The sequence below is a fragment of the Erythrolamprus reginae genome, chromosome 2 (assembly GCF_031021105.1).
Source record: "Erythrolamprus reginae isolate rEryReg1 chromosome 2, rEryReg1.hap1, whole genome shotgun sequence".
In the NCBI taxonomy this organism is placed as follows: Eukaryota; Metazoa; Chordata; class Lepidosauria; order Squamata; family Dipsadidae; genus Erythrolamprus; species Erythrolamprus reginae.
In genome coordinates, this window is record NC_091951.1 from 138679074 (window position 1) to 138701992 (window position 22919).

Consider the following 22919-nt stretch of genomic DNA (forward strand, 5'->3'; position numbering starts at 1 on the left):
GGCCCAGCCCACACCATCCTGGCAGGCATTCATGCTTACCGGAGGTGCCAGTTGCACATGTGCACAGGCCTGGTTCTCTACTGCTGCGTGCAGGCCAACAAAAGTAGAGCTGGAAAGCAGGTTAGTGAAGGGATGCGGCTGCCCTGGGGGGAGGCTTTGGCATAGGTGGCCTGGCTGAAAGACCCTCAGGTAAGCTGATGCGTGGCAGGTGGGGCAGCTCCATACTTCCTGCCTTGCTTCGTCCTCCATCCCCCTCACTGCCTCACTACATTCTTCTTCATTCTTGGCCACTTGCCGCAGTAACAGGCGTCGCTGATTGCCCACAACACCCATCACTCACCATCCCGCTCTGTTACGGCGGCAAGTTGACTCAGCCTTCCATCCTTCCAAGGTGGGTAAAATAAGGACCCAGATTGTTGGGGGCAATATGCTGACTCTCTGTATACTGCTGAGAGAGGGCTGTGAAGCACTGTGAAGTGGAATCTAAGTCTAAATGCAATAGGGTTGATATTGCTGGAGGCGTCTGTAATATGGCAAATAATTTAGCTTTACTAGATAAGTGGTACAAGCAATGGAAACTGCAGTTTAATGATTCCGAATGTAAAATAATACACTTGGGAAAAAGGAATCCTCAATCTGAGTATTGTATTGGCAGTTCTGTGTTAGCAAAAACTTCAAAAGAGAAGGATTTAGAGGTAGTGATTTCTGACAGTCCCAAAATGGGTGAGCAGTGCAGTCAGACAATAGGGAAAGCAAGTAGAATGCTTGGCTGCATAGCTAGAGGTTTAACAAGCAGGAAGAGGGAGATTGTGATCCGCAGTAACAGGCGTCGCTGATTGCCCACAACACCCATCACTCACCATCCCGCTCTGTTACGGCGGCAAGTTGACTCAGCCTTCCATCCTTCCAAGGTGGGTAAAATAAGGACCCAGATTGTTGGGGGCAATATGCTGACTCTCTGTATACTGCTGAGAGAGGGCTGTGAAGCACTGTGAAGTGGAATCTAAGTCTAAATGCTATTGCTATGCTAAGTAGAAGAAATGGCGAAGAACAAAGACAAACAAAACAGGGGGTGTAGGATGAAGCAGTGCAGGCCACAGTGGACAGCATGGCTGGTGCCGCCACCACAAAGTAAGGACTTGGTACAGAATAATTTATGACACTGACAATACTTGAGAAGTAGAAGGCATTAGCACTACAGTTACAGATTCAAATTGGGGCAGAATTTTTTAAATCTATAATGTGCAAATCTACACAATAATAAAATTTAAGAAAAATGAAACACTGATCTGGGCTGAATGTTTGCATTTCCTATACCTCAATTCACTGTGAATTCTTCTCCTTGACCAGGTCCCTTTGGAGTACAGTGCATAAGAGAAGTGATGGAGGAAGAGTAGGTCCGAATCCGATCGAACACTTGTAAGAGCTTTTATTAAGACTTACAAAGTGGCGCTCAAGGCGGCAAGATGCGCGTACCATGCCGCCTTGATTGCATCAGCGGAATCCCGCCCGGCCGCTCTGTTTAGAGTGACCCGCTCCCTTCTTAACCAGGGGGGAGCTGGGGAGCCCTTGCAGAGCAGTGCCGAGGATTTTAACACGTTTTTCGCTGATAAAGTCGCTCAGATCCGGGCTGATCTCGACTCCAATTGTAATACAGAGTCGACTGACAACGAGTCAGTCGAGGTGACTGGGGCACGTACTTGTCCACCTGTCTGGGAAGAGTTTGATCTGGTGACACCTGATGAAGTGGACAAGGCCATTGGAGCTGTGAGTTCCGCCACCTGTTTACTGGATCCGTGTCCCTCCTGGTTGGTCTCGGCCAGCAGGGAGGTGACACGGAGCTGGACCCGGGAGATTACCAACGCTTCCTTGGGGAGGGGAGTCTTTCCAACTCTCTATAAAGAAGCGCTTGTGCTCCTCCTCCTCAAGAAGCCCTCCCTGGACCCAGCCGTACTTAATAACTATCGTCCAGTCTCCAACCTTCCCTTTATGGGGAAGGTTGTCGAGAAGATGGTGGCACTCCAACTCCAGCGGTCCTTGGAAGAAGCCGATTATCTAGGTCCCCAGCAGTCAGGCTTCAGGCCCGGTTACAGCACGGAAACCGCTTTGGTCGCGTTGATGGATGATCTCTGGTGGGCCCGGGACAGGGGTTTATCCTCTGTCCTGGTGCTTCTTGACCTCTCAGCGGCTTTCGATACCATCGACCATGGTATCCTTCTGCACCGGCTGGAGGGGTTGGGGGTGGGAGGCACTGTTCTTCAGTGGTTCTCCTCCTACCTCTCTGGCCGGTCGCAGTCGGTGTTAGTGGGGGGTCAGAGGTCGGCTCCGAGGTCGCTCCCTTGTGGGGTACCTCAGGGGTCGGTCCTCTCCCCCCTGCTATTCAACATCTACATGAAACCGCTGGGTGAGATCATCCAAGGACATGGGGTGAGGTATCATCAATATGCCGATGATACCCAGCTTTACATCTCCACCCCATGCCCAGTCAACGAAGCGGTGGAAGTGATGTGCCGGTGCCTGGATGGGTGTCAACAGACTCAAACTCAACCCGGATAAGACGGAGTGGCTGTGGGTTCTGCCTCCCAAGGACAATCCCATCTGTCTGTCCATCACCCTGGGGGGGGGAATCATTGCCCCCCTCAGAGAGGGTCCGCAACTTGGGCATCCTCCTCGATCCACAGATCACATTAGAAAACCATCTCTCAGCTGTGGCGAGGGGGGCGTTTGCCCAGGTCCGCCTGGTGCACCAGTTGCGGCCCTATCTGGACCGGGACTCATTGCTCACAGTCACTCATGCCCTCATCACCTCGAGGTTCGACTACTGTAATGCTCTCTACATGGGGCTACCTCTGAAAAGTGTTCGGAAACTTCAGATCGTGCAGAATGCAGCTGCGAGAGCAGTCATGGGCTTACCTAGGTATGCCCATGTTTCACCATCACTCCGCAGTCTGCATTGGCTGCCGATCAATTTCCGGTCACAATTCAAAGTGTTGGTTATGACCTTTAAAGCCCTTCATGGCATCGGACCAGAATACCTCCGAGACCGCCTCCTGCCGCATGAATCCCAGCGACCGATTAGGTCCCACAGAGTGGGCCTTCTCTGGGTCCCGTCAACTAAACAGTGTCGGTTGGCGGGCCCCAGGGGAAGAGCCTTCTCTGTGGCGGCACCGGCTCTCTGGAACCAACTCCCCCCGGAGATTAGAACTGCCCCTACTCTACCTGCCTTCCGTAAACTCCTTAAAACCCACCTTTGCCGTCAGGCATGGGGGAACTAAGACATCTCCCCCTGGGCATGTTTAAATTGTGTATGGTATGCTTGTGAGTGTGCATGTACTATATGGGGTTTCTTTTTAAATCTTAAATGTTTTAAATGTATTCAGATTATTTATGATTTGTTTTTCTCTGCTGTGAGCCGCCCCGAGTCCTCGGAGAGGGGCGGCATACAAATCTAAATAATAAATAATAAATAAATAATGTCTTAGAAGCTCTTTCTTTAAAGATGAAATGTTTGTTGTCCCGTTTTCAAGCTCAGTGAAGGAGTTTCTTTGCTAAATGAAAAATTATTCTTCACCCCTCTTCTAACACTCAATGAAGTTGTGTTGCTCCAGCCTCACAACTGGAAAGGCAGGCAGCGGATGGGCAGTCTTGCACTCCCTTTGTGATTGGCTCTCCGATGACTGACAGGCAGGAGCAAACTAGGAGCATTTCACTCCTGGCCTTTGCAAAACTTTAGGTTGTGCACTGGTTGCAGTCTTTCCTGTCCCTCTGCTTATTCATCCAAATCCTAGTCATTTCATACTTCGACTACTGCAATGGACTCTACATGGGACAACCTTGAAGAGCATTTGAAAGCTTGAACTGGTGTAGAGTGGGCTGCATTCAAAAAGTGAGACTAAAAAAGTGATGAAAGGGCCAATCACCAAGTTTATTATTTCAGTAAACCAATTCTCCCAAATATCTAGTGCATTACACAGTAAGAACAGATTGATGTTGGAGGTACTAAATGACAAATCAATCATGCACCTTTCACAATCTCCTTCCAGATGTTTTTGCATTCAGTTCCCATCATTTTTGACAAATAAATGGTCATATTGTCTGGAACTTTGATTTAAAGTTTCAGCCTAAAATATTGACAGATCTTTAGTTCGGTAAAATTGGTCAAAACTATATACATATGAAGAGAGTTTAAGCCAAGATTTGAAAACACAATGATTTATTCCACTTTGCAGCTGGAAGAAGAAATAAACCATGACTAGTTTTCATTTTGTCCTCAAAACAAGATTGAAGAAACTCTGGTTTATTATTAAGGACTAACTGTAAAACCTTGGATTGTTTAGATGAACTTGAAAATATGCTCAAGCCTTGTCTGGAGTTCTATCCACATACACCAGCTATTGCTTACTGTTCTGTATGAAGTCTATACATATGGTCTTTTCATTCACATTTTCTAAAAAGAGAGATAACTATGTACAGTACATCAGTTATAATTATCCCCCACTTCCTTTTTCTTAAAATAGAGAAGGAAAAAGTTGTATGACGGGATGACTGACGGGGAATGCATGTGGCTCTGGGTCCAACTTTCAAAAGAGCTTTACTTGATCATCTATCACAATTTCTGCAGATAGGTTGTCAAGCAGATTTATCTCCTAATGATCAGAGCAGAAATATCGCCAGTTTAAAAATACATATTAGAGATAGGCATTGCATCTACTATCTCTAAAAAACACATTTTAGATGAAATATCAACATAGGTTCAACCTTATTTCAGGTACACATAGGAAATTGACTGCAATAGTCATGAATAATGGGAAGAACTAAGTAAAAATGACAACAGCATGAGAAAATAACTTGATGGTAGAGCATACATTTTTCATTAATCTCTTCAAACTTCAACAGGACAGTAACAAAGAAATGCAATACATTATTTCCTTCCCAGACTGGTATCCTTCAGGTATTTGGGATTATAACTCTTCTCAGAATGCCTCAAAGGAAGAAGTATATTGCAGATTATCTGACAAAACGTGGTTGGGAAAGGCGTTATGAAACACAATAACCTTTTTCCGTTGCTGGCTGGATCTTGCTTTCCCTCACCAAATACGATTTGCAAATAGTCAAAATTTCAAACTACATATGAATAAATTACTTTACCATAGAATGTGTGCATCTATCTGTACATACTCTCTCTATACATATACACACAAGGACAATTGGAATTTATTTATACAAAATATGGTCAGCGGCCATCTAACGCTTTGTCACGTGCTATAACCGACTCGTCAAATTTAATCATGAGTGTGGTCCCTTTGTGCCAATGGGCTGTGACTTTAGCAGGGAAGCCACTGCAAGTGAGCATGGCCTCCACAATGCCAGCAGTGAAGGAAGCACAGTTGAGGGTGCTGTTCTCCTTGGGAACTGAAATGTACGTATTGATCAGAGGCTCTTTCTCAATGATGTAATAGGTCTTGTCATCATCGTTGGCTTGCTCAAGCTTGTCAGCTTCCTTCCCAAAGAGAGCCTTCCAAACCGTCACTTTGATGAAGAGCAGAATATTGATGACCTTGGTTTCACGTTTGCCATTCTTCTCTCGCATCACCAGAACATCCAGGATACGAGCCCCCACCTGCTGGCCTAGCTCAGAAAGTTTGTTCTGAAGCTCTGAAACAGAATAGACCCTGTTCTGGCAGTACTGTACAATCTCGGAAAACAGCAGGGAAAAGGCACTGAGGCTTACATCTGTCTTGGGTCGGGTGAGAGAACGTTCAAGGATAGCAGACTTCCCACGGGTAAAACGTGCATCCATAGTGCTACTGAGAAAAAAAGTTATTGAGGCAATAAGCACATGGCTACAATATATAATGCTGTTTAATTTAGAAACAGAGAAATGTGGGTGGGGGGAAGAAAAAGTAACAATCTTTTAAATATATATTATCCAATATACAGTGGTACCTCTACTTAAGAACTTAATTCGTCCCATGACCAGGTTCTTAAGTAAAAAAGTTTGTCAGTAGAAGCAATTTTTCCCAGAGGAATCAATGCAAATAATGCATGCAAACCCATTAGGAAAGAAATAAAAGCTCGGAATTTGGGTGGGAGGAGGAGGAGGAAGAGGAGGAGGACAGTCGCTGCAAAAGGAAGAAGGTGAGGTGAGGGAAATAAAAAAAATACAAGTTCTTATCTAGAAATGTTCTTAAGTAGAGGGGTTCTTAGGTAGAGGTACCACTGTATAGAGATAAATATATAGGTAGATGACATAGATATAGAGATAAAGAAATAGATAGATAGATAGAAAATAAGAAAGAGAAAGAACGAACAAACGAAGAAAGAAAGATCTATGAAAGACTTACTTATAATTAACAGAACATTCTGATTGAGTTGAAACTCAAAACAGCAACAGAACATTATAAATTTCATACATTATATTGACTTTTCCGAATCTTCTAATTGGCCAAAGTGAAACTATTTTGGGTGACAATATGGTTTTGTTTTAATTTAATTTAATTTAATTAATTTGACTTCTATGCCGCCCAATGCTTTGGGATTTAGGGCGGCTTACAACAGTAAAAAACGTGATGCAATGTTACAAAATGTAACAGAAGTCAAATATTAATTAATAAAAAGAATAAAACCCCATTATAAAACGGTACAACCCCATTACAGAACTACAACCAACTATCCAATCAAATACCCATGCGTTTTTTACATGCTTTTGCTGTTAACTACATGATTGTAAATCAGAAGCGCAGGCTTATACAACTACCCTATTTCAGGGAGAGCTTTAAACTACAAGGGTGAAAACGATTGTTTTCTTTAATTATTAATTTCTATGTTATGTTTATATAAATTACTATCCTATACTTGATTGACAAATAAATAAATAAATAGTTCCCAAATTGTTTTGCTTTTTATGATGAAGATTTAAGAATCTAATTCTTAAATTTAAGATTTAAGAATCACTAACGTGCACCCACCACACACACACCCCGCAACCTTACAGATTTTTTAGGGGGAGGGCAGCCTCGTCTACTATCTCCACACACACACCCCGCAACCTTACGTGGCACAAGATTTTTTAGGGGGAGGGCAGCCTCGTCTACTATCTCCGATGTTCAAACTTACTAAATGTACATAAGCTAGCAGGAGTACCTTGCTCATGCCAGACACCAGCTGCCCCTGGAGTGAGGACCCCCCCTCTCCAAATTAGAGCGCTGGGGCAACACGACCATAACAGGAAGGGGAGGGGAAGGGGCTATATCGCTTCTGTTGCAAGGCAGCACCTCCCTCCCCACTTCGAACCGTCCCCCCGCCTTCCATCTCTCACCCAAAGAACGAGATGAACCCTCAACTGCGGCTCCTTTTCCCTTTCCGGCAGCGCGACTCCTTTCCGGCCGCGGGCAGAAGGACCGGAAAGAACAAGCGCACAGCGGAAGCGCCAGGAACACGAAGACGTCGCTATGGCAACCGGGACCGCGGCCCCTCCCCCGTTTGCCTTAGTGCTCTCCGAACTAGCCTGCGAAAACAATGGGCGGGCGCTAGATGGCAGTCGAGAGACGCGGAGCTGCCTCGAAGAAGGCGTCACAAAACGGACAGCAGTGAGAAAGCAAACGGGAGGAGCGGGGCGGGGCGGTAGATCGGCATAAAAGATCATTACAGTAAACGAATTATAAACTTATTTTATTTCATGCCATATACGAATGCTGCAAAATGATATGCTCAGCACGTTACAGTTTGTCATAACTGAAATGGCTGCTAGAGTCAATACTGGTGAGTTCAAAAGTGAAGTTTTCATATGCTTAACTTAGGAGACGAATCCTGACCTCAACTGTGTAGTAAAATTACACATTAGTTTTGCTTTGTGCGTTGGCAAATTCAGAACACATCAGCAGTCACTTTTCCAATGGGAAAGCATTTGATCCGTGACAGTGTCAAGTTCAGATGTGTTTATTTGTCCCCAAATAGTTTGAAATCCTTTTTCATGTTTCCTAGCTCTGTAGTTCTCTACTTTCCCCTTTCCCTTAATAATAAGAGGGACGGCATAAAAATCTAATTAATAATTAATAATAATAATAATAATAATAATAATAACAATAACAATAATAACAACAACAACAATAATAATAATACTGCATAAGCCAGTGAAAGTAGTCCCAGTGGTACTTGGCACGCTGGGCGTAGTGCCAAAGGATCTCAGCGGACATTTGAAAACTATTGGAATTGACAAAATCCCCATCTGTCAATTGCAAAAGGCCGCTTTACTGGGATCGGCAAACATAATTTGCTGCTACATCACGCAGTCCTAGGTGCTTGGGAAGTGCCCAACTGGTGATGAAATACGAAATCCAGCATAGTGGCCTTGTTTGCTGTGTTGTATTGACATAATAATAATAATAATAATAATAATAATAATAATAATAATAATAATAATAATAATAATAATAACCTGCCTTCCTTTGAAATAGATCCACTTTATCTGGATTTATTTCCCCACATTTTACCCCATAAAGCTGCCGTTTCCTTTCTTGCTAGCTGTCACTCAAGGAAGGGGCTGAGTGAGCAGTTAAAAGTCCCAGTATGGAAGTGTTTGTGTTTGTTTGCATGGTATCTAAACTACAGGAAGAACTTCTTGGAGTTTTGCAACACAGAAGCATTGTCATCCACTCAAAACAAAAGACTGATTGTCTTGAGGGAAGTAGCTGGGTCTCATTTTAGAAGAAATTTCCGAAGCCCTATCCCATACCAGAGGAGTACAATATATGGAAGACCAGGTGAAAGGTAGGAACAAGACGACTACTGATGAAATGAAATGGGATAGATAAGATAAAATAACCTTTATTATCACCTCTTTTTTTGTGAACACAACAATGGCACAAGTTAAAAATGAAATTCTGATGCCTGCTCTCAAAAGAAAATATACACTGCTCAAAAAAATAAAGGGAATACTTAAACAACACAATATAACTCTCAAGTAAATCAAACTTCTGTGGAATCAAACTGTCCACTTAGGAAGCAACACTGATTGACAATCAATTTCACATGCAGTTGTGCACATTCAACTTTGTACAGAACAAAGTATTCAATGAGAATATTTCATTCGTTCAGATCTAGGATGTGTTATTTGAGTGTTCCCTTTATTTCTTTGAGCAATATGTATGTATGTATGTATGTATGTATGTATGTATGTATGTATGTATGTATGTACGTACATACATATATTTATGTTTTCGTAGATTTTCACGGGTATAGGTATGTGGGTTTAGGCATATTCAGGGTTTTTCCCGTGTAAGGTTGATAGACTCCTGGCTAACACACACACACACACACACATACATACACACACACAAACACACACTAATAGCAGACCATTTAGAATACATGATAATTATGAAAGCTATCTTTTTCTATAGCAGCTTGATCCTTTTTGTGGTATTGGATTAAACTCTCAATCAGAGCAGCAGCTTTTAAATATGAGAAAGATCTCAAAGAAGAACATAATGACTCTGGGAATCTCTGGACAATAAGACTGCCTCAAAAGGCCAACACACATGAAATTAAGATGCTTTAGTAACAAATTATTTTGCTTTGTCTACATGAAATTCCTATGTATCATCCCCAATTCAGACCCGAGGCTGTTCAAAATCATCTTTAACTTTTCCAGTTTTGAAAAAAAGTGCCTTTTTGCATGCTGTAATTGTGCCAAATGTATGATCTGGCACATGTTACTGACCACATTTGCTTTTGTGGCCAAGGCTGGGGAACTGCTTATCTACCACTAACCACTTTAGGCTATTCTGACATTCTCTAACACTTCTGACCTTATGTGGTTAGGACACAGCAGTGGTTTTCTACTTATGTCACCAATGACTGCATTACAAGTTTTCTCTTCTACTGAGGTCAGCCAGATGTTCTAAATGGATTTGGCATTTTTATCAACCCACCTAGTCCTTCCCAAGGACCTGGGATAGGCAGATGTGGATGTTTGATAGTGTTAGTTAGAGGAATCGTTACAGAATGTAAGCTGTTCCAGGTAAAGCTGCCTTTTGCAATTGATGGTGAAATGTCAATGCCAATGAATGGTGTTTCAATGATGTTTAGGGGTTGCACCCAAGGAGCCTTTTACTATTGCTTTCTTTTGCCATAGTTGTTCTATTTCTGTTTGCAGGTCTTTGCATTTTGTTATATTTTCCATTTCTTTCTCTTATTCTGTCTCCAGCTACTGCCACATCCACTATTCAGACTTTTCGTCTTTTTTATCGACAATTGTCGCGTGTTATGTGGCAGGTGCCTGTCTGTTTGAATTATAATTTCCCAGAGTACTTTAACTGTTTTTATAATTATTTTACTTCTTCTGAGGACTTGCACAAGAACAGGGAAACACTCCTGGGGAAAGTATTGGGACACAATAAAGGAGAATATTTCTAGCTCAGGGTTGAAATGAGGAGTCCTTGATGCTCCCTGAAGTTGCTTTCTTTTCTTTCAGACATTTTATTATCTAAACTAGGTAACATCAATGCTACTGACATCACTAGTGTCTGCATTTCCCACAGCTGTTTTATAGCACAACGATGTTACTTATATTCTAGGCTGGATGGGAGAAAACAGATCGATGGTTGGTTACTCCCAGTTTAGACTGTTTTTTAGAACTGGTAATGCTGGCCACAGGAGGCTCCGCCCACCCACCGGGGATGCATCAGCATACATGCGAACTTTAGGCAAAATAATTTACAACTCGCCACTGCAACAGGTCCAACCCCACACCATTCTGGCTGTGGAACACCATGGGTGACAATTGTAAATCTGAAACTGTTCCCTAAAAAGCTGGATCCCTGAAACTGGACTCCTTGGACCTGTAGCACTAGTCAGGAGCAGAACTAACTTATGATCATTTGCTCACTTTGGTTTCTCTTTGTGCTCCCAGCTATACCTTAGACCTTTTGCTCTTGGACCCTTATCAAGAGTGATGCCAACCACATGTTGGTAGGAATTTGGAGGAAAAAATATTCTAAGCAAACCCTTTATCTAATGACGCATATAATAACTGCGGACAGAATATCCTATGCCCAATTGTGGAAAAATGAAAAGATCCCAGGGGAAAACAATATCGATAAAGTCTATAAATATGTAGAGATGGACAAAATGACCATGGAAATTAAGGGAACAAGTGACAAAGAATTTGACAAGATATGGAACAATTGGTATGAATGGATCCAAGACAGAAATAAGCTAGAATTATATAATGTGTTAGTGTACAGAAAAATAGACATACAGTACATACAACATTGATAGGGACAATGTTCAAAGGAAAACAAAAACAGAATGATAAACAGATCGAACTATCTATTCATGCACCCACTTCTTTACTTCTCAGGTCTATAGATATCTTTATATGTTTATAAATGCAATGCTTGCTATATGCTTGTTTTATTTATTATTTCTATCCTACTTTTTTGAAGTGAATACATTGCATAGAGGTTTGTAAACAAGATTAACAATGAAACAGGTTATGATCTGTTAAGGACCAGTGAACTGTATATTATTTTCTTTTTCTTTTATTCTGTAAAAACGTAATAAATAAACTTTTTAAAAAAGTGATGCCAACCAGAATTTCACCTACTTCACCATACATGCCTATAATCTGTCAGCTAGGCTAATCAGAACAATGGTGATGCAATAAAGGGGTAAAAAGGACCTATCGTAGTGTTAAGTTTTGTGAGAACCATTTTGGTGTAGTAGTTAAGGAACTAGGCTAAAAAGCAGGAGAACATGAATTCTACTCCTACTTTGGGCATGGTGTTAAATGGGTGACCTTGCCCTAGTGGCTCTTTCTCAGCCCCAGGAAAGAGGCAATGGCAAAAGAGGCATTTCTGAAATTTTGATAAGAAAACTTGAGCGAGTTCTCTAAATGGTCCCCGGAGGTCATCTCTGAATCAAAGCCCCCCCCCCCCCAATAATCTAGTGCCAAAGGGGAGAAAATGTGGGTTGATTTATTAGTCATAAAGACATCCAAATATCTGGGAAAATAGGAAAGGCCTGTGGATGTAAAGCGAGAACAGTCCCTAGTTTGTACTGAGGATCAATCTGACCGTGTTACTAGTCCACTGCGCATGGAATCTTTAAAGTCATCTTCAGGAATATCCAGGACTACAGTAGGTCTTTGCAGTGCATTATGTAGGTATACGTCAGGGAATTCTTTGCATACAGGAGGAACAAGATTATGCTCAGAATACAGAATTCCAAAAAAACACATGTTCACTGCCACTGAATCCTACTCTTTAGAACAGAATGGTGCCAGACAAGAGGTAAGAGATATACTCAAGTTAATGTCAAATTTGGTGTGAGTTAAGGCAGTGTTTCCCAACCTTGGCAACTTGAAGATATTTGGACTTCAACTCCCAGAATTCCCCAGCCAGTGAATGCTGGCTGGGGAATTCTGGGAGTTGAAGTCCAGATATCTTCAAGTTGCCAAGGTTGGGAAACACTGTGTTAAGGAACCATACTAGAAAGTGGGAGACTGTGAATTCTACTCCTTTCCTGGGCCTGAGACAGCCATTAAGCTGCTTTCCCCTGACTTCACCTCCAACATAATATGTGGCTGAAGCCTTTTTACACACACACACACACACACACACACACACCCCTCAAATAGTAAACATACCAATATTCATTCCTCCTTTGAGTTGGGCTAAAAGAGTGTGTGTCTCCCAGCTAGTTTTCATGCATAAGGCAGAAACTCCAACACAATCTTTTGGTTTCTAGGCCAACATATTAACCTCTACACCAACGATGGGTGTCAAATACATGTCACAATAGCATCACCTATTGGGTTCCCCCCCCCCTTCCTTTGCCAAACCGGATGTGGGCGTGGTCAGCACATGATACATCTGGCCCATGGGCCAGGAGTTTGACAGCCCTGCTCTACACCAAACTACACCAAGCTTATCTTATATAGCAATATATGCAGTCATGAGAGTTTTTAAAAAAGAAGAGCAGTACTTAACAATGTTTCTTTCTCCAGTCTTTGGAAGCCATCTTGATGATCCTGAAAGCAATTATCAGAATGTTGTTCCTCTAAAGAGAACAAGAGCAAGGAAAGCAAAGTCAGGTATGAAATTTTTAAAAATACAAAAGCATCCAGGGATTGAAATTTAAAATCATGGGGGATTTTGCTAGTTTGGGAAAGATTAAAAAAGCCTCAATGGGCAAAGGGGAATATACTTATGATTTCGATTATCCCCCACATGCCCTATTCATGCCTATTTAAACAATTGCTATAATAATAAATAGTGCTACCAGAAGAATGAGATGATGATATTATGAATATCTGAGTGTGAAATTGTTGGCAGTCTTCTAGTTTTTCTTTTTAATCTCAAAGCAATTTGGGGTCTAGGTTGCTCTGTGGAATTGTATAGTATCTTCAATAAATTGTAAACCAGAACTGATATTATTATTTATTAGAGTTGGAAGGGACTTTGCAGGTCACCTAGTCCAACCCCCTGCTCAAGCAGGAGTCCCTATACCATTTGAGACAAATGGCAGTCCAATCTCCCCTTGAAGGTCGTAAGTGTTGGGGCTCTCACAACCACTGCTGGCAAGCTGTTCTGCTGGTTGATCGCTCTCATCGTCAGAAGGTTTTTCCTCACTTCCAGGCTGAATATCTCCTTGGTCAGCTTCCATCCATTATTCCTTGTTTGGCTTTCTGGTGCAGAGCCTGATCCCACACTCCCTGTCTCTGTGGCATCCCCTCAAGTATTGGAACACTGCTATCATTGTCTTTTTAAACTCTCGTGTCCTCCTAGAAGAACAGGTTTTAAAAGTATAAAAAGTTGGCCAAGATGACACCATCTCACCCCATTTTTCCCTTTATACTCCACAATGTCCTCTTGTGGAGGTCGGAGTGGGGAAATATTTTACTTAGGCACGGGCTCTTTTCAATATTCTCACTTTTGTACACATGCCTCCTCCTGCCTGTATAGAAACATAGAAACATAGAAGACTGACGGCAGAAAAAGACCTCATGATCCATCTAGTCTGCCCTTGTACTATTTTCTGTATTTTATCTTAGGATGGATATATGTTTATCCCAGGCATGTTTAAATTCAGTTACTGTGGATTTATCAACCACTTTCTACTACCAGCTATCTCACAATATACTAATCAGTTTGCCTTCTATTGGTTATTTACAGGGGCGCTTCCGTGTGTGGGGAATGCCTGCCATAAGGCTTGCTTCTCTTCAAGAACATCTAAGATCGTTCTTTACATCTTGGTGTGTGTATCCCTGTTGATAGCAACGGTTGCTTTCCTGCTGTCTGTTTTGAAATGTATGTTCAATATTTCAGTTACTTCCTCATTCTGATGTGCTTATTCACGTTGGTTGTCATTATCAAACTAGGCTACGAAACAAACATACCACATATTTCAGACTATAAAAAGCACCGGACTATAAGACGCACCTAGATTTTATAGGAGGAAAACAAGGAGAAAAGTATTCTGAACCAAATGGTGTAGTAATATATTATTTAATAAAATACCAGTGTAACAGAATACGTTTTACAACCATGTACACTTTTTACAAACTTCAAACTTGACAGCTTCAAGACTTGTGGATGTCAACTCCCAGAATTCCTCCTCCACTCATGCAAGCTCAGGAATGGGAGTGGAAGTCCACAAATCTTAAACTTGCCAAATTTGAAGACCCTTGCACCCCTAACCCAGGGGGGTCTTTAAACTTGCCAGTTTTAAGATTAGTGGACTTCAACTCCCAGAATTCCTCCTCCAATTATGCTAGATGGGGTAAATAGAAGGCAAAAATGTCCCAATTTTTGCAAAAAATGACTGTTTTTTGCAAAAACAGGGCATGCTGAGGGTTTGGGAAGTCTGCACAGCTTTCCTAAGGAGTGAGGGAAGGCATAAATACCCCCATTTTTGCAAAAAACGGCCCAATTTTTGCCCATTTTGTTTTGCAAAAATTGTGTTTTTGCCTTTCCCCATCCCCTTGAAGTGCTCTACAGGCTTCCCAAACCCTCTGTGTACCCAATTTTTGCAAAAATGGGATGTATGGGCAGGGCTTTGGGAGGCCAAAAACAGCTGTGTTCGATATATACGACGAACTGACATTTCTATGCTCTTTTGGGGGGCAAAAGGTGTGTCTTATACTCCCAAAAATATATTAACTAATTTATGAACAATAAAAATACATTTAAAAATATAGCTATAATGAAATAGTGTTCTGCAAAACATTGAAAGTTCACTATGCTACTTTCATTTCCTTCTAATCAGCCAACTTTGTAGGTGACTCATGCGATTGCATTTCTCTTGTATGGTTGATGATTGGTTCATTCAGTCATCCAGATGCAGAGATAGAAGAGAATTATGTGCTCTCAGCAATCCCAGAATGTTTCCTACAAAAAGCAGAAAGTGGGGATCCCCTGGTGAGAAAAATTCTCAAGTATTACTCTGGAAATGATAAAATCTTTGGCCCTGTAGAAGTGAAGATTGTGTCCAGAAATATACATGCCTCAGCTATCCAGAGATTGGGCAAATTATACTTACTGGTTTACTAGGAGAGGTTGGAGGAATGTCATAGAAACAGAAAATTAATGGCAGAAAAAGGCTTAGCACTCCATAGAACATATGAAGAGCCATGCTGAATCAGGCCAAAGCCCATTGAGTCCAGCATTCTGTATCACACAGTGGCCCACCAATTGTACATGAGGATCTTGAGCAGAAAGAGAAGGTAAAACCCTCCCTTTCCCTTGACCCTCAACAAATGGTACCCAAGGGAATCCTGCCTGCTTCAACCAACATAGAGGCGGCACATGGACATCCATTTCAATAACCACCAATTTATTTATTTATTACTTAGATTTGTATGCCGCCCCTCTCCGAAGACTCGGCACCAATACACTTGGCATCCACAAATCTGTCTAATCCTGCCTTGAAGCTATCCAGGCTGACAGCTGTTAGAACCTCTTCTGGAAGTAAATTCCATAAACCAATGACCTTCTGGGTGAAGAAATGTTTCCCTTGATTTGTCCTCACTTTCTTACCTAAGAGCTTTAGGGAGTGGCCCCTCCTAGTATTGTGTGATAGAGAAAATATTTTTTCTCTATCCACCTTTTCTATCCCATGCATGAATTAAACGCCGTCTTTCAAGGCTGTACAAATACAAAATATTTGCTATCATCTTTCCTGGGACTTATTAAAAACAGCAATAACTAAAATAAATTAATTAAAAAGAAAATAACAACAACAAAACAACCTCAAAGGGCAGTGTCTATGGAAGGGAATCGAAGTGTTGTATTGCCTCTTTACAAATTGATGGTGAGACTGCATTTGGAGTACTGTGTACAGTTCTGGTCACCACACCTTAAGGAGGATATAATGGAACTGGAAAAGGTGCAAAAAAGGGCAACAAGAACGATCAAGGAAATGGAGTACCTCCCTCATGAAACCAGGTTGCAATACCCTCTTACTTACCATAATACATGGATCTCTCTGTCCTGCAGATCTCCCTCAGTGTCCAAAGGGCTGGCAGAAGTTCCAGACAAATTGCTATTACTTCTCTGCTGATCAACAACCTTGGGAGATTGCAATGAGTAACTGCCAAAGCCTCACAGCTCACCTGGTAGTGCTTGATAATAAAAATAACACAGATAAACAGGTGAGCCATTCCTTGTGAGACAGGCTGCCTTTCCCCCTGCAACTATTCCCCATTCAGCCCTATTCTTATAAGAGGCAATGTTCAATGTTTGTAAGTGTGCAGTTCAAATTTTCTTCTGCCATCAGTTTCCTAAAGATTCAAGATTGTGGATTGTGAAATAAATCTTAACATTTTAAGAGGAGAGTATATCTCCTGAACATTCTGTTTGCATTGAAGATTTGAAACCTTAACAAAGAGAAGCCCCTCCTTTTTTTTTTTTTGCTATAAAAAACTCAAGCATTTTTAACTAGCTGACATGTACACAGGCTTAAGAGAAATTACAGGTGGAAGCTGCATTATTCCAATGCACAATTAAAAAAATATTATATTGGCATAACAATTACCGATCTGATTGTTGTTCCAACTTTATCTTCTGAACCTTCTGTTCTAGCTAAATGGCGGTGTCCTGATTTATATGGGGGGAAGGACAAGAGTTGGTGCAGAGTTCCCTCTCTCTTCTTTGCCCTCACATTTCCTCCACCCTCCCAATCACGGTTCTTCAGCTGCTATTTGGGGTGGTCTAAATTACTAAGCTGAGTATTGGCTTGGAGACCTAGTGGGTACAAAGGAGAGTCCACTGCGAAATAAAACAGACTCCCCACTGTCTCAAATGGAATGCCACTGAACCAGTTGCCTTTGCCATCACAAAATGGCCAATAGATGCCAAACCGATTGCAGACCTAGGGATTTATTGACTGACGTTGAACTGAATGTGAGATAGCCAATTGTACAACTACCAAGCCTATTGCCAATTAATAGCATTTAACAATAGCATTTAGACTTATATACAGGGGTGGGCTACCATTCCCGGTCCTACCAGAAAGGGCTGGGAGCACGCCCTCCCTGTGTGTGCGCCCCTGTGTGCGCACCCTCACAGGGGATTCAGCTTCTGCGCATGCGTAGAAGTCGACTCTCATGCGAGGACCTGCATGTGCAAGATTTCCGGGCTTTTTTTGCTTCTGCGCATGCACAGAAGCAAAAAGAACCCAGAAATAGGCAAAAACAAGGTAAGTGCCCACTTGCCGCTGCCCGACGTTATTCGCACTCCCATTGCCCACTCTGCCATGTCGCCGCCCATTGGCTGCCATTCGCCTTACACATCTCTTTTGCTGGCTTCCTCCCCGCTCTGTCAAGTCACCGCTCACTCACCACCATTCGTCCCATGCGCCTCTCAATGGCTTCCATCCTCCACTGCCCACTCTGCCATGCCGCCGCCTGCCGTGTTGTGCTGCAAGCATAGTTCCCTCTAAGCTGAGCAGTGAGCAATCGCTCACTTAAAAATCATCATCAACTCAGAGTTTTCCAAACCTGCCCAGAAGCCGAGAGGGAAAGAGTGAGAGGGAAGGAGAGTGAGAGGAAGAGAGGAAGAGAGAGAAACAGATAGAAAAAAGAGAGGAAGGAAAAGAGAAAGAAAAAGAATGGGAGTAAGGAAGAGAGAAAGAAAATCAAAATCTAGTTTGAAACTAGCTCAACTATTCAAGTGGCATTTTGATATTGATAAGAGTTGCCCTATTATGAGCTCACTGTTATAGACACACAGTACAGTATTTTATTTTGAAATTCTCTGAGGCAAAACAAGATGGGTTTTTTATTTGTTTGTTTGTTTGTTTATTTATTTATTTATTTATTTTCTGTGCCGCCCAGTCCCGAAGGGACTGCCGCTCAAACACTATACTTTTCCGCCCACCCCCCAAAAAAATTAGAGGGAACACTGGCTGCAAGCGGTCTGCCCGGCCCTTACTTTGCTCTGGTGGCCTGCTTCCCTCTCACTCTTTCCCTCTCGGCTTCTGGGCAGGTTTGGAAAACTTTGAGTTGATTATGATTTTTAAGTGAGCGATTGCTCACTGCTCAGCTTAGAGGGAACTATGGCCACCAGTACCCTTAATCCTGGTTCAGTGAATTGCATCTCAGTCATAGCTGCAGACATTAATATAATCCTTTTTGCTTTAATCCTCCCCACCCCCCAGGAATTTCTGGACAGTGTAAAAAAATCTAGCTATTGGATTGGCCTCAGAAGGTACTCTAAAGACAAGTGGATGTGGATAAATGGGAAACCCTTTCTGGAGATGTAAGTAAATGTTACTGATGACGGCTCTTTCTCTGATTGCTCATTTCATGATAAGAGTTTTAGGAGAGAAAAGAAGAGAAGGAACCATCAAGGAATGTAGCCACAGAAGAATGGAATTGAAATAGATTTTTCAAAACATTTAAATATATTTTCTGATTATCTTTGTATTATGAATATGTAGAGTAGTTCAAAACCTCTTGTTTACAAGGACAAACTGTCACTTGCCACATTCATTTCATCTGCTCAAAAGAAAGGAGACTGCTTCAGGGAGACAAGGCCATGGAAGAGTCTATTGTAGGCTGCAGTTCAAGGTTTTCCTCTTTTTCCATTATAGAAAGTCTGAAGAGGAGAGAGACAATCCAGTGGTTAAAGCCCCCCCTTTTTTACTACCGGTTTTGTGGGCGTGGCTTGGTGGGTGTGGTGTGGTAGGTGTGACGGGAAGGATACTGCAAAGTCCCCACTCCTGGGGAAAGACTTTTTTCCAGCTGCTATAGGTTTTACATTTTTTAAAAGTTTTTAGTATTTTTCATATTATGTATTACCCAGAGTCAATATGTGTGAGATGGACAGCCATGTAAATCCACTGAATAAATAAATATAGCTTGGTTCCTCTCAACATCTTTACTTAATTCTTCTTCCTTCCTGGAGGGATTGGTGAGGGAGGAAAAGGAATGAAATCAAAAACAAATGAAACCATTATGTACACTGAGGTATTGCAGAGACTATTTTATTTATTTATTTATTTTTTTATATTTTTTTATTTGTCATACAAATATAGTATTGTATTGTGGTATGTTTAGCATAATATAAGTATAAAGTAGAGATAGAAAAGATAAAAAGACATTAGGACAGGAACGGTAGGCACAAAGGTGTACATATGCACGCCCCTTACAGACCTCTTAGAAAAGGGGAGAGGTCTATTGTAGATTATGTAAGGTTGAAGATTTTGGGATTGGGGGAAGAAACAACAGAGTCCGGTAATGAATTCCAAGTGTTGACCACTCTACTGCTGAAATCGTATTTTCTGCAGTCTAGTTTGGAGCAATTTACATTTAGTTTGTATCTATTGCGTGCTCTTGTGTTGTTGTTAAAGGTGAAGTAGTCTCTAACAGGGAGTACATTGTGATGCATGATTTTATGAACAACAATTAAATCAGTTCAGAGGCGGCACAGCTGTAAATTTTCTAAACAAGGTAATTGAAGTCTGGAGGAGTAAGGTAATTTGTTGTAGGAGGAGGAGTGGAGGACTCTTCTTGTGAAGTATTTCTGGACTCCTTCAATTGTATTAATGTCTGTTATGCAGTGTGGATTCCATACAGGTGAGCTGTATTCAAGAATTGGTCTGACAAATGTTTTGTATGCTCTGGTTAGTAGTTTCTAGAGAAGAAGCACTAGTACAAGTGCACTAGAGTGCCTTCTGTCCCCTGTCCTATTGCTCTTCTATATCTCCTATACCTTTCTTCTATTCCTATATTTCTTCTTCTATTCTTTCATTGATATGTTCTATTACTATATCTTCTTTTCTATTCTTTCTTAGATATATTTTACTATGAGTATCTCCTCTATAACCTTCATCATATATTTTACTATGTGTGTGTGTGTATATATATATGTATGTATGTATGTTTTTTATGTCGGATCACCCTGGTATATTGAAGAACGTCACAGCTCTTTTTTGCCTCTAGGCCCAACCCAGGACCATTTCAAGGCAGTTAATTTATTCATAGCCGACAACTATATTCTGTATGTATCAGCTAAAAACATTTGATACATACATATATATATATATATATATATATATATATATATATATATATATATATATATATACCCACTAAAACCCTCATTGTTCATTGGACAAAATAAATAAATAATTAGTGCTTTTTTGGCAATGCTGTTGCAGCGGGCTCTGGCGTTTAGGTCATTGGAAATGAGTACTCCAAGGTCTTTGACTGAGTGAGGGTCTTCTGTGAGTTCAATTTGTCCAAATGTGTATTTAGTATTTGGATTCTTTTTACCAATGTGTAGGATAGAGCATTTGTTGGATGAGATTTGCAGTTGCCAGTTTGTTAGACCATTCAGCTACATGGTCAAGGTCCTTTTGAAGGACAGAAGTATTATCGGCGGTATTAAATAGCTTAACTTCATCAGCAAAGAGAACACAATTGCTTGTAATATTGTCACAGAGATCGTTTATGCGGAGTATAAAGAGAGTAGGTATTAATTTAATTTAAGTATCACTTTAATTTTGGTTCCAATACATTGTAAGAAGAAGATTCATCCTAGCACTCTTAAAGAACCTTAGGTAGAATGTCATTCTGAATGTACTATTTATTTTTAACTGTCACTGTAGGAAAGATCTTCCTTTTCTAATCATTAGTGCTTGTCTTTCTTTCTTAACAGGACTCCATCCCTTTCAAATAATGAAAAAGAAAACTGTATGTATAATTTCTGGAAAGATTCTAAAAGTAGCAAAAGGAAAACTGCTTGTACAGAACATCTTCCTTATATCTGTGAAAAAGAACAAATGTAAAAATATGCAATTTTATAAAGTTTACATTTTATTCTTTGAAAAATCATGTTTGTCTTCATTGTTTGATGGGTTTTATATAATTTCTTATGGAGTTACAATTTTCAAATGCTGCAATAATCAGTATAAGACATCCTAATTAGGAGATGCTGCCACCTAACAAACACAATTTGCCTTTTCTTGGTTTTTTTTAAAAAAATTATATTGCAAGGGTAAAAAAGATAAGGTGGAGCATATTTTTAAATTTTTTAAGGAGAGTTGTCATTTTAAGCAAGAAGAAACATCCATATTCAATCATTCTAACTAGAAAAATAGTTGCATAGATAAAGTTAATATGTGACTTAAAATGTTAATGTAGCCAACAAGGAGTTTTTAATAAAATTATCAGTAACTGTAGAGGTTTTCAAGGATAATTTTTAGCAACTGATTAATGACCATAATAAAGTTACTCTGTTTTGAATTTTTCTTCAAATAACTTGCTTTTCTTAAAATTATCTGCACATTTATGAATAGATGTAATGTCAGTGGCTTAAAAGATACCAGAGGAGTTCTATACTCCAGTGGCTTTAGCCCAGTGATGGGCTCCTATGGGTATGGACAGGCACGCAGAACCTGTAGAAAAACCGGTCAGGTACGCAGAACTGGTAGAAAAATTTGGATTTTTTTTCTTTTTTTCTCCTTCTGGGCTCTGGGTATGTATTTCCTATCGCAGTAAATGAGGTTGAATGTGTATAATTTTAGAAGATTTGTGCGTGAGTGTGTGTGGGTACATACACATACAGTTTATATAGTAGATAATATATATTTTTGTGTGCTTACGTGTAATATGTATGTACACATAGGGCATATATACATAGAATTAAATAGTATATTTTGGATGTTCAGTAATAGTAAATAGATAGGAAAATTGTATCTCTTTGTGGGGAGGAGAGGCCAGGCACCCTAACCCAAACCTTTGACGTGAGTCACGTCAAGTTGGCCACCTTTAAGCCATTCACATGACCTTTAAGCTAACCCCGGTCACATGATCGTCAAGCCACTCTGACCTGGTCACATGACCAGCAAGCTACACCCACAATATAAGCCACACCCACAGTGTGGTAGTAAAAACATTTGTAGCCCTTCACTGTTTGAGCCCTACCATTGTGTGACAGCGTGCCATTACTTGCATTGTCTCTGCCAACCTAGCAGTTTGAAAGCTTGTAAATGGAAATAGATAAATAGGTACCACTTCAGTGGGAAGTAACAACATTTCATGTTTCATTGTCATGCTGTGGCATGATGTCGTGCTGGCCACATGACCTGCTTGCCTTCCATTTTTCAACCTTTGAATTTGGGAAGTCTCTGCATCATGTTTTGAAAGCAGTTCTATATGATTTCAGTTCCTCTCCCTTTGCTCTTGGCAGCTGAAAATGTTCTTTGGTGCCTAAAGGTCTCTTGTAAAAAATATCCTTGTTTATTTTGGGTTGCAGGAGCTGCCTGGCAAGGGATATGCAAACGAAGAGAATGGCTCAAATTCTGGTCAGACTGTAAAAATAATACGAAATGAGAAGTACAGTGATACCTCGTCTTACAAACCCCTCGTCATACAAACTTTTTGAGATACAAACCCGGGGTTTAAGATTTTT

General features: G+C 41.0%; 3 protein-coding genes across 8 annotated transcripts in view; 2 read left to right on the forward strand and 1 right to left on the reverse strand.

Moving 5' to 3' along the window:
* Nucleotides 1-22919, forward strand: part of STXBP2 (syntaxin binding protein 2) — a 209452-nt gene that overhangs the window by 28622 nt on the left and 157911 nt on the right. The gene's annotated exons all lie outside the window — the stretch shown is intronic.
* Nucleotides 3907-7448, reverse strand: TRAPPC5 (trafficking protein particle complex subunit 5). Of its 4 annotated transcripts, none has more exons than XM_070739615.1 (2): nt 7319-7448; nt 3907-5807 (listed from the first exon to the last, which is right to left on the reverse strand). In XM_070739615.1, exon 2 carries the CDS (start codon nt 5798-5800, stop codon nt 5234-5236), a length of 567 nt encoding a protein of 188 aa, XP_070595716.1. In that variant the 5' UTR covers nt 5801-5807; nt 7319-7448; the 3' UTR covers nt 3907-5233. The 4 variants fall into 4 exon arrangements, with proteins under 4 accessions (XP_070595716.1, XP_070595717.1, XP_070595718.1 ...); XM_070739616.1 differs by having other exon boundaries at nt 3907-5804; nt 7319-7443; XM_070739617.1 differs by having other exon boundaries at nt 7144-7331.
* On the forward strand, nt 7629-21369 carry LOC139161026 (C-type lectin domain family 2 member B-like). 3 transcript variants are annotated; one of them, XM_070739613.1, is made up of 7 exons: nt 7629-7761; nt 8611-8769; nt 13010-13096; nt 14178-14312; nt 16500-16654; nt 18661-18761; nt 21165-21366. In XM_070739613.1, exons 2-7 carry the CDS (start codon nt 8751-8753, stop codon nt 21292-21294), a joined length of 627 nt encoding a protein of 208 aa, XP_070595714.1. In that variant the 5' UTR covers nt 7629-7761; nt 8611-8750; the 3' UTR covers nt 21295-21366. The 3 variants fall into 3 exon arrangements, with proteins under 3 accessions (XP_070595714.1, XP_070595713.1, XP_070595712.1); XM_070739612.1 differs by lacking the exon at nt 8611-8769 and having other exon boundaries at nt 21165-21369; XM_070739611.1 differs by lacking the exons at nt 7629-7761; nt 8611-8769 and having other exon boundaries at nt 12654-13096; nt 21165-21368.

Bases quoted from the DNA above. Each gene is read 5' to 3' on its own strand.
- TRAPPC5 (XM_070739615.1), bottom strand. From the start codon at position 5,800: ATGGATGCACGTTTTACCCGTGGGAAGTCTGCTATCCTTGAACGTTCT.
- LOC139161026 (XM_070739611.1), top strand. From the start codon at position 12,883: ATGGGCCAGGAGTTTGACAGCCCTGCTCTACACCAAACTACACCAAGC. The intron at 14,313-16,499 runs GTATGTTCAATA...TCTGTCCTGCAG, and splicing joins CCTGCTGTCTGTTTTGAAAT to ATCTCCCTCAGTGTCCAAAG. The intron at 16,655-18,660 runs GTGAGCCATTCC...CCCACCCCCCAG, and splicing joins AAAATAACACAGATAAACAG to GAATTTCTGGACAGTGTAAA.